This window comes from Asparagus officinalis, chromosome 5, assembly GCF_001876935.1.
Source record: "Asparagus officinalis chromosome 5, Aspof.V1, whole genome shotgun sequence".
NCBI lineage: Eukaryota > Viridiplantae > Streptophyta > Magnoliopsida > Asparagales > Asparagaceae > Asparagus > Asparagus officinalis.
In genome coordinates, this window is record NC_033798.1 from 6,784,146 (window position 1) to 6,796,219 (window position 12,074).

The window sequence follows — 12,074 nt, forward strand, 5'->3', positions numbered from 1 at the left end:
ACAAAGCTAGGTAACTAATCTTTATTAATAAAAATACCTCTTTAGGATAAGAAAAGAAGTTGATTAATTTAGACTAATAAAAACTAGGGTTAATTATAGTTTAATAGGTTATAGAATTTAATTAGATATGAACTATACTTAAGAGATTATACCTTAGTAACAAAAAGTCTAGATTAATTAATTTAAAAAGATAGGGTTAATTATAGTTTGATAGGTTATATAATAAACTTATTTAATTAGGCATAACCTATACTTAAGAGATTAAACCCCTAGTAATAAAAAGTCTAATTGTTAGGATTAACTGATTGATAGGTTATAGAGTCTAATGGAACATAGCTTATGCTTTTAGGGTTTGAGCAAATAAAAGAGATTAAATAAGAGGTCTAGTTTAGAAAACCTAGTGGAGTTCGCTTAGGCAATCTTGTTTAAGTCTATTTGTTCAAAACAAATTCATTCACAAACAAAACCTTTTTTAGGCCCTATGATCCTAAGATTCACCTAACTTATTTTTCCTTGTGGATCAAGTCAAATATTAGAGAGAGATATTTGAGAGAATGAATTGAATTCCAATGTCTTAACATAATACAAAGGACCCTTTATATAGGGCTTGAAAGAAATTTAGGAAAGAAACTAATTACCTAATTACAGGAGGAAACTTCCTCTAATCAACTACGTGATTAATACCCATAATTACAATATTATTTACTTCCTATTATAGATTACTTCCTAATATAGACTCACGCTAACACTCCCCCTCAAGTTGGGGCATACACATCAACCATGCCCAACTTGCTAAGTGAGTCGTAGAATGCCCTTTTCGAAACCCCTTTTGTGAGGATATCTGCAAGCTGCTCTTCTGTGGAGACAAAAGGAAAGCTAATAAGGTTGGCATCTAGCTTTTCCTTTATGAAATGACGATCAACCTCCACATGCTTAGTACGATCTTGCTGGACTGGATTCTGCGATATATCAATGGCTGCCCGGTTGTCACAGTACAGCTGCATAGCATTTTTAGGTTCGAAACCCAGATCACACAATAAGGCTCGCAACCACAACAATTCGCATACTCCATGAGCCATCCCCCTATACTCGGCCTCAGCACTCGATCTAGCCACAACTTTCTGCTTCTTGCTCTTCCACGTAACAAGATTACCTCCTACAAAGGTAAAGTACCCTGAAGTCGACCTTCTATCAGTAACACTCCCAGCCCAATCTGCATCCGTAAAACAACAAACTTCGAGACAATCATTGTGTTTAGAAAAAAACACTCCTCTTCCTGGGGATGACTTCAAGTATCTCAAAATTCTGATTACTGCATCCATGTGACTCGTACTTGGATTATGCATGAACTGACTCACCACGTTGACAGCATAAGCCACATCTGGTCTAGTATGAGCCAAATAGATTAAACGTCCAACTAATCTCTGATAGCGAGCTCGATCAGTCGGTATTTGGTCTGGATACTCTGCTAAACAATGATTCTGTTCAATAGGAGTGTCAACAGGTTTGCAATCCAACATGCCAGTTTCTGCCAGCAGGTCAAGAATATACTTCCGTTGACACAAATAGATTCCTTCACTCCCCCTTGCTACCTCAATCCCTAAGAAATACTTAAGTTCTCCCAAGTCTTTCATTTCAAACTCAGAGGCCAACTGTTTCTTCAATCTATCAACCTCAATAGTGTCATCACCTGTGATTACCATATCGTCAACGTAAATAATCAATGCTGTTACCTTTCCTTGTTGGTGCTTCAGAAATAGAGAATGGTCTGAGTTACTTTGTCTATAACCCACCTTCTTCATGAATTGTGAGAATCTTCCAAACCATGCGCGAGGAGACTGTTTGAGCCCATATAATGATTTCTCCAATTTACAGACAAAATCACCAGAAGAAGCTGCCACATACCCTGGTGGGAGAGCCATGTAAACTTCCTGAGCCAATTCTCCATGAAGAAAGGCATTCTTGACATCAAACTGTTGAAGAGGCCAATTAAAAATCGCCGCAAGAGATAGTAGAACCCGAATAGTATTCATTTTTGCGACAGGAGCAAATGTCTCATCGTAATCTATCCCATATGTTTGAGTGAACCCCTGGGCTACAAGACGGGCTTTATACCGATTTACAGATCCATCCGCATTGTGCTTTACCGTAAACACCCAACGACAACCTACGATCCTCTTGCCTTGTGGCGAGGAAACAAGTTGCCAAGTATTATTTTTCTGCAACGCCTCCATCTCTTCCTCCATTGCCCTTCTCCACTTAGGATCATCTAAGGCATCCTGCACTTTGTTAGGAACTGATACAGCAGATATTTGATTCACAAATGATTCATATGACTTAGATAATCTACTAGTGGAAATGTAATTTGCAACTGGATACTTTGATTTGGCATGAAGGGAAGGTTCATATCTTTTGGCTGGCTGACCACGGGTTGACCGATTAGGTAACACACTAGACTCATTACTAGTAGTACTAGTGGGGGAACATACCTCGAATGAGTGATCTTCAGCACCAGGAGGAAGTTGTGGATCGGGGGTATGAGCAGTAGTAGAGGGGGCAGTCATGAGTTCTTGTGTCTGAACTGGTGTTTGAATCGGGTGTGGATTTTCTTCTACCTGTGGATTTTCCTCCTCACTATGAGATAGCTCTTCAAAATACGAATTCTCCCCCTGAAGAGCAGAGTCAGATGAGGAGAAATAACTCATGTCTTCAAAGAAAGTAACATCCATAGTGACATAATACTTGCGAGTAGGTGGATGATAACACTTGTACCCCTTCTGAGATCCTCCATAACCAACAAACACACACTTAATCGCTCGGGCATCTAACTTTGACCTTTGATTTTTAGGAATATGAACAAAGACAACACAACCAAAGACACGAGCTGGAAGGTTATGAAATGACGGTAACGACACATGAGATGCAAGTGCCTCGAGTGGAATCTTTCCCTGAAGTACACTAGAAGGAAGGCGATTAATAAGATAGGAGGAAGCTTGTACAGCATCGCCCCAAAGGTATTTAGGCATATGAGCACAAAAGAGAAGGGCACGAGTCATATCAAGCAAGTGACGATTTTTTCTTTCAGAAACTCCATTTTGTTCTGGTGTTTGAGGACACGTGGTTTGATGAATAATACCATGCGTTTGAAGAAATTCGCGGAAGGCATTATTGACAAATTCCCCCCCATTATCAGATCGAAGAATTTTAATGGTACTGTTATATTGTGTATGAATAAGATTGCGAAAAGCTTGAAAGGCTGAAAAGACTTCATCTTTGGTTTTAAGTAGAACTACCCATGACAGTCTTGTACAATCATCAATGAATAACACAAAATATCGCATACCTGAAACAGTAGACTCTCTAGAGGGCCCCCAAACGTCAGAATGAATTAAAGCAAAAGGAATAACACTTTTATTAGAAAGACTGGAAGAATAAGTAGCACGATGACTCTTAGCCAAAACACAAGTTTCACAACATAAAACAGATTCATCAACACCAATAAATAGAGTAGGCATAGTTTTTTTCATAACACTGAAAGAGGGATGCCCTAAACGGCGATGCCACAACCAAACTTCACTTAATTTATCAGAATTCGAGATCAAAGCGGCATGGGATTGTGCTCCTGGTCTCTCCCCAGCGTACATCTGATCCAGATGAAATAATCTGCCCCTCAGATACCCCCTTCCAATTACCTCCCTGGTTAGAAGATCCTGAAAAAGTACATACATGGGATAAAAGGTCACAGAGCATTTGGATTCAGTATTTAATTGGGGAACAGATAATAAGTGATGAGATAATGCAGGAACATATAGAACATGATGAAGTTCTAAAGTCGGGGTAATACGGACAGATCCTGTTCCTAACACAGGAAAAGCTTCACCATTGGCATTAGTAACATGAGACACTGGTGGGGGAGACAACTCAGTAAAATAAGATTTATCATAAGTCATATGATCGGATGCACCAGAATCAATAATCCAAGTATCAGAATTAAATACTTTTAACGTCATACCAATTTTACCTCGACCAGCTATTGATGCGGTGGGAGTAGCCCCTCCTGATGAGTGATGATCCTGTCCAGTTATGCCATAGAAATCTGATTCTGGAACCAACTGAACGGTAGCAACTTTTCCTTTATTACGATAACCCTGCTTCTGAGGTTTAAGATGCGGATTTAGCTTCCAACATGTTTCTCGAACATGCCCTAATTCATTACAGTAGGTACATTTTGGACGGTTGTAGCCTGGTGGAGGTCGTTGCTGATGAAGTGGAAGTGACCCTTGTTGTTGATTATAGGGTGCTGGTGGCTTGGACTGAATGCCAGATGGGTTGGACTGAATTGCCAGACTGGAAACTTCAACATGTGCACGTTGGAGACTGTCTTGTTGGGATTCATCCTTGCGGATGTATGCAAATGCTGCAGTCAGACTAGGAGGTTCAGGCATTCTGAGCAGTTCTCCTTTAGCACTACTATGTTTAGCGTCGAGTCCTCCTAAGAAGGCATGAACCCGCTCAAGTTCCTTTTCCCTTTGGTACCACGCAATATCCTCGGGATTCTTGATTTTACAAGGACGTTTCTGATCAATTTCGGCCCATACATTCTTCAATTTAGTGAAAAACACTGACACTGGTTGTCCATTTTGTTGCATTCTGGCAACTTTGCACATTAATTCATGAACCTGTATGAAGTCAGATTCATTGGTGTAGAGATCCCCCAACGTCTTCCATATTGCTTCAGCGGTTTCACACTCCTCTACCATCTGTAACACATCATCAGTCATTGCCTTGTACAATACAGACATCACATACCCATCATCATCTTCCCATTTATCGAAAGCTTCAGTATCAGCTTCACTGGGAGCATTGATTGTTCCATTGACATGCCCCATCTTATGTATCCCGCGGAGAAAAGCGGACATAATTTTCTTCCAAGTACGAAAATTAGTACCATTAAGTTTGGTACCTCCAAAGGAACTCCCTCCAGAACTTCGAACAGATACCTCGACCTTTTGAATTTGTGATTCACCCATTAATATTGGGCGTGAAAGACTCTAATCGTGATGATTCGAACGCTGGAATGAATGCAACAAAGAGTTGCGAGATGACGGGGATAAAGACGGCCGTTCAAGGACGACGAAGCCTAGATGAACCCTAACACAACGAGATCTATAAGCTCTGATACCAAGTCAAATATTAGAGAGAGATATTTGAGAGAATGAATTGAATTCCAATGTCTTAACATAATACAAAGGACCCTTTATATAGGGCTTGAAAGAAATTTAGGAAAGAAACTAATTACCTAATTACAGGAGGAAACTTCCTCTAATCAACTACGTGATTAATACCCATAATTACAATATTATTTACTTCCTATTATAGATTACTTCCTAATATAGACTCACGCTAACAGATCAACCTGTTAAGTATATGCTTGTGCAAATTCAGTAGTCAGTAGATGATATAATGATAGAAAGGGTCTCAAAAGATATTTTTAGGCCACGAATCCAATCATCCGTAATTGATTTCCACTGTTATTCATTCTTTTGGAAAAATAAATTTGGTTACCTCCAATATCTCAATGATCCAACCACTAACTATATGTTTGATGTAGATCGATGATTACCAAAGAATTAATGAATCTATATATTGATGTTTCTAATATCTACAATGGAGGTATGATAATGTAAACTCTGAAAATTCACAAGATATGTATGAGAAGAAACGCAATAGCAGTAACTTTGAAATACAGAAATAGTATATATCCTCAAACTATATAAGATGTACTTCATACTTCTAAAAAAATATTTTCATATTATTTTATTAAAATATTCCATTTTAAAAAATTATTTTTATTTATCCCGCTAAAATATCATTCTAATAAAAAATTATTTTACTTTAACAATTATCTCAAAATGTTCCAATTAAACGGCCGCCTTTCATTTTAACTGGGCCTAAGCCGCTAAACAAGGCCTGGCCCATTTATTTCCCTTCCCTCAGTGAGCAACGAACGCTGACGCTAAAAATCATCGCAAGTCGAAAAATGGTAGCAGCAGCAAAAGCCCTAACTCTCGATAAAACCCTGCTTATGCTCCTCCTCTTCTTCAACCAAGAATGCTCTCTCGCCTCTTCTCTCGATCTCTCGCTTCCCGCTTGAAAACCCTAACCCTAGTTCCCTCCTCATCCCCCCATTCCCCCATCATCACCTCTCCTCGCTTCTATCTCCTCGATCCAAACCCTAACCCCTCGCTCTTCCTGCGATCCCTCCGCCCCTTCAGCTCCAAAGGGAATGGCGACGGCGACGGGCCGTGGAATTTCCCGCCGGAATCCGAGTCGGTCTTCGGCGAGGAGATCGAGGCTCCGGTTGGAGCGAAGGGGTCTGAGGTGAAGGGAGGCGATCCGTGGATGGAGGAACCGAAAGGAGACATCTTTGAGGGGATCGATAAGGAGACGATGCCGAAGGACAGGGGAGTTGGCGATTGGGAGACGGCAGAGGGTTTTGAGCCGTGGAGTGTGGGTGGTGATGCTGATGGGAAGGATGACGTGTTTGGGATTGGGGATGCGGAGACTGTAGGGTTTGAAGGGCTCGAAATGGCTGAGGAGGGACAGGGGAAGAGCGAGGAGATGATGGAGTTGGAGAGGAAAGAGCAGGATTTGTTAGCTACACTGAAAGGTAATTGGAATTTGTACTTCAGTTTGTTCTTTTTTTCCCCATGTTCTATATGGAAGTATGATCCTTGCTGTGTTGGATGATGTAAATTTTTCGTAGGAAGAAGTCCATCGGTACAGATTGGAGCTTGAGTGGGTGTTGATAAAGAATGTTATGTCTAAATCTAATTGTTCTCTTCTAAGACAGTTGCATGGTAATTAGAATAACACAGGAGAGTGAATACAGAAGATGACTAGAATTCGTTGAATCCCATACTTAAAGAGAGATAGAGGTAGGTATAAGTGATGAAAAATGATGGGTGACACTTTCAAGCGCTGATTATCACATTTAAGCATAAATGGAATCAAATATTTTTCTTGTTGTCAGACTGTTACGATCAAATTAGTATCTAATGTGCTGCCATGTTAATTAAGAGTAACATAGGAGAGTGAAGCGAAAGTGTTATCAGGGAACCAATTGGTTCCTGTTTTCTTTTCAGGAAAGAGCAAATTGAAAGAAAGTTTGCCATGAGTGTCCTCCACGTAATAAAAAGGTTGTGAGGTTTGTGGTAGAGTTGTTTTTATAGTTGAATCCACTAAATAAGTAAATATCATTCTGAGTTATGAGGTAATGAAATAGTTTCTTTTACCCAAAAAAAAAGAAGGAAAAGAAAAGAAAAGAAAAGAAATAGTTTCCGGTAGTCCAGAGTGACATAATTTTAAAGGGGAAACAACTCTTAGCCAACAAACTATGGGGAGTTTGGGGATAAATAGAGTGCTCATCTTAGAAGCATTGCCTAACTAGAAATACGAGAGGACTTTAGTAGAAGAAAATTTTTATGCTCCAATGCTGAATTTTGCATGCATATTTGGAAATTAATAGTAAATACTATATTATTTCGAGAGGTCAATGAATTGCAGCATATTCATTAGATTCGGAGAAACAAAAAACAATGATGTGTTATTCATAATGTTGAGTGTGTCATCATAGCCTAACTGCCCAAATGTAACTGGAAATTAAAAACTTATATAAAATCCTCTTTGTTTCTTGTCTCGGTGAACTAAGTGAACTTTCCCATCCTTAGATCTGCTCTTTTCCAGCTTTGTGTGTGTGTGTGTGTGTGTTTTCTTTTGTGGTGTGCGCACGCGCATGTATGCTTTTTGTTTGTTGTATTATTGTGAGTTTGCATACTTTACACACAAATGCTATGTACATCTCTTAACCACTGTTTACTCCTCTAGTTACTCAACAATGATACATTGTTCCCTTGACATAATTTAGGACAGAAACATTGGTTTTTCAAGCTGAATATGCAGTTATTAAGGGCACATATGACAACTTCACACTAATCCGGTTAACGCTTTAAGTGGGTTAGGATTAAACCAAGGGGTGTTCCAAAGATAACCTAGTTAAGGGTTTTTTTAAACTAAAAAAGTACTCCAATCTTGCACAAGCTTTTGCCAAACACAATTTAAGCCCTTGGATCCTTATCCTAGTTATTAGGTGAGTTGCCAAACAAGGCCTAAAATTTGTTCTTCCAGATTCGGCTTTTGAAGTTTAATAATGTGTGTGGGATCATACCAACATCTTTTACCTTCAAGGTTTTCTCTTGATAGATTAATGATATCACTAGGGTCTCCTTTGACCAGTCTACTTAAACTTCTTCTGACATATAAAGTGAAGATCATAGATTTATTGATTACACGCTGGTTGTATACCATACCAAATCTGGAGTCATCATCCTGTCTTTCTTATCACGCACTTGTTCAGCATATGTTCAACATTATTCTCACTATTTCTTGTCCATTTTTGTTTACATATTTTGTAGTGCTAACCACCAATTTATGATGCTCCTTTTGTATTATTAGGTGCCTTTAGTCCCACGGTATTGATATGTGGTTAACCGACTGGAAGTGAAAATCTCTTACCCTTTGAATCCTCCACTTGTTTTTGAATCTTGATTCTATCTAGTTTCTTAACACATTCCAAGTTCAACTGTGATGCTGAATGCTTCCTTAAATCCAACATGCCCATTAACAAGCATTTACTATGTAAAATGAGTAATTGAATTTGAATTTGTGGACGTTGATGAGATGTCCAGCATTCACATGAATCTCTATGGTAGAATTAAGCTATTATTTGGTGAAATAAGATCTTAAATAGCAAGTTTCCTTCACCTTGAGCCTTGAGGTGGCACTGAGGAAACTGGAAAGCTGTTGCTCTTTAAAGAATTTTAGTGGATTGTGAATTGTTTTGGATTCATCATAGGATGCTGTAATCTTGGGCATGATAGTATTAGTTGGTGTCTAGCTTTAGCCATTTTAGTCTTCAAAATTCCATATTTTGCTTAAGCTTTTATCGCTGTGGATACTGTTGAGCTCTTCTCTTCACTAGTTTTCATATATTCTGCTGTTAACAATAGCTAATCTACAGAAAGTAGCATAGAAATTGAGTCCTAAGAAGGGCTGTGAACCTCAGCAATCTATTTCAGTTGTATACATAGCATGCATCATCGTAGGATGGAGTTCTTATTCACTTCAAACTAGATGTTTTCTCGTTTAGCTCCTTGTATTAGATGATGAGCCAGAAAATGGGGATTCAATTTTCAACTAAATATTCCATTGTGATTTGGTGAGGAAAATGGTCCATTGGCCACCTTTACACTAGAATATTTTAACTTGTAAAAAGTAGCACATAAATCCCTTAAGTTGTCCACTGTTAGAATATGGTAAACAATGTTAAAAAAAACTTGTTATGACAAAAATACCCCTCCACAGAAATTTAATAAAAAGATGGATGGTAGTTGTAGTGGTAAATACTATAGTAAATGTGGTCTATATAAATATAAAAATGGTATGTGCTAATCACATGAGAAAATTCCTAGAAATATTCCAACATGTAACTAACAGAAGGTACTAACATGCCAGATTTTTACAAATTAGGGTATTAAAGTGCTATTTTATACAAATTAGGGTATTTAAGTGTAAAGATGGTGAAACAATAGGGTATTTTAAGTGCCATTTACCATCGTTTTATTGATGCATCTTGCAGTTGTGTTTTTGTTTGCTATTTGTGGTCTAGACATTTGGTACCGTGGCCACCCAGGTTATTCATTGTCATGATTTTATTTCTGGTTTGTGTGAGCATTTATGAACTTGGTGCAATGTCTTTTTCTTTTTGGAGGTAATATGTCAAATAAGGCAATGCTGGTGATTCCAATTGGTAGTAAACCTTCAAAGAACAAGTTATTAGAGGAGCTGTGAGCATGTGGTTCTTCGAGGAGTCTGCTTATATAGTTCTCACTTCTCATGTTGCTTATTTTACTTTCAAATTAATTAGTTATTTTTCTCTCTATCAAAAAATGGAAAGTACGTAGTTCTGCCATGTTTGTTTCCTGACATTTCCCCTGTTTAATTGATTGGTTTTACCACTTGTATTTGTCTTCAAGAGGATTTAACATGTTGGAAAAACACAACATGAGAATAGGAGATAATCCCGAGTTTTGTATATTAACTATACCCTATTCTTTTGGATCTTAGTTTTTCTTAATATATCCTCTTGGCACTTAAGATAGCTTTTCTTTACTTTCCCCCTCTCGTTGTGAGTACATTCTTCAGTTAGTATTTTGAACTTTAAATAGCTTTTAACACAGCATATGCCGCTGCATTGTGAAACTGCAAATGTATAATAGACCATGGTGACTTTTTATCTTCTATGTTTGAAAATGCAGGTCCTAGCCGGGCATTTGGAGACCTTATTGCAGCCTCTGGTATAACTGAGGATATGATTGACAGTTTGATTCTTTTAAAGGATGTCAGAGGCATCCCCGGATTGCCTCCCCTTCAAGAAATAGAAGATAAAGCAATAGAAAGACTGAATGCAACATCAACTAGAGCTGAAATAGAGCGGAAAAAACAAGAAGAAATTGCAAAGGCACGAGTTAGACGGGTTGACGAGAAAGGAAGGGCTTATGGAACAGGAAGAAGGAAATGCAGTATAGCCCGTGTCTGGATTAACCCTGGAGATGGAAAATTCATTGTTAATGATAAGCAGTTTGATGTTTACTTCCCAATTCTTGATCATCGAGCTGAGCTTCTTCGTCCATTCACTGTGACAAATAGCTTGGGCCTCTGGGACGTCAAATGTACTGTTAAAGGAGGTGGTGTCTCAGGTAGCATACTATCTATGGTTTAATTTGCAATTATACACATGAAATTTAGTACAAGCCAATGTCACCTGTCATCGTGGTTTTCTGCTGTTTTTGGTGAGATATAGGTCTTGCTTGCGTTAGTGTCCGTTTCCTATAATCATTACAGATACTGCTAACTTCATCAATTGAGGTTCATGATAATATGGAAATAATTGTTTAAAGACATCGTTGATGTCTCAAACTTGTACTTTTCCCTTTGTGCACAGAAGAACTATACAAATAATTTTGTTTGAACTGCAGGTCAGGTGGGAGCAATTAGGTTAGGAATTAGCAGGGCCTTGCAGAACTGGGAGCCAGGGCTTCGACCATACCTCAAATCAGGTAATATATCATATAAAAGTAAAATGCAGAATTGGGTTTCATTTTCCATTCATTTCATGTTCCTAGAAAATAAAATTCTTTGGGCTTGGAAGCAAAATGCTCCTTTTGAGTTAATTAGCAAGTTAAACTGCAACCTACATCTCCCTAATTTTAAATGAACACTTGAGCATAAGGATGCATTGTAAATTTCATATGTTTTCAGTAATCGTTCACATTTTGCTAACTTCGCTGTGAACCTATCCAGCTGGATATTTGACAAGGGATGCCCGTGTGGTAGAAAGAAAGAAATATGGAAAAGCCAAAGCTAGGAAGAGTTTCCAATGGGTCAAGCGATGAGCTACAGGTATCTGCCTTCTCTCTTGATTTTCTGCTGATACAATTGGTGAGGGTAGTGATTTCTTCATCTAGTGAGCTTGTGACGTCTCCAGCTTGAGTTTAGGGTAAATTACACATAAACCCCCTCATCTATACCTTCTGCACTGGCTAACACCCCTCAACTAAGTTTTTAGCACTTAGCCTCCCTCAATTCATGAGAGGGGGTGTGTACATGCAAATTATCCTTCTATTTTCTGAAAATGGCAATCCATGGTTGCTAAGTCATAATATATTTGAGGGGTGATAAATGGTACTAGAGGTACAGATTTTTTTTCTTTCTTTTTTTGGGTTCTTCGTCATCGGATGCCTGGAGTTTTTGTTTGTTATGCTCTTATGTTGCAAGATACAGCCATTTTGGAGCTGCTTATGGGCTTGGAGATTGTGTTGTCTGAATGCAAAGCGCAGAGGAGGTATTCAAGCCAGTGTCAGCTATTATACTGATGCAATCTTTTGTGACTAGCTATTGAGTTCAATAAAAATGTGTACCATTAATGCTCTCATTGTTGCAGTATAGAGGAAGCC

At 38.5% G+C, this 12,074-nt stretch overlaps 1 protein-coding gene across 1 annotated transcript; it reads left to right on the forward strand.

Moving 5' to 3' along the window:
- LOC109841212 (28S ribosomal protein S9, mitochondrial) lies at nt 6,012-11,546 on the forward strand. Its single transcript, XM_020410124.1, has 4 exons — nt 6,012-6,670; nt 10,377-10,817; nt 11,097-11,177; nt 11,422-11,546. Exons 1-4 carry the CDS (start codon nt 6,112-6,114, stop codon nt 11,511-11,513), a joined length of 1,173 nt encoding a protein of 390 aa, XP_020265713.1. The 5' UTR covers nt 6,012-6,111; the 3' UTR covers nt 11,514-11,546.

Coding starts and splice junctions, on each gene's coding strand:
- LOC109841212 (XM_020410124.1), top strand. CDS start 6,112: ATGCTCTCTCGCCTCTTCTCTCGATCTCTCGCTTCCCGCTTGAAAACC. Junction 10,818..11,096: donor TAAAGGAGGTGGTGTCTCAG/GTAGCATACTAT, acceptor TTTGAACTGCAG/GTCAGGTGGGAGCAATTAGG. Junction 11,178..11,421: donor TCGACCATACCTCAAATCAG/GTAATATATCAT, acceptor GAACCTATCCAG/CTGGATATTTGACAAGGGAT.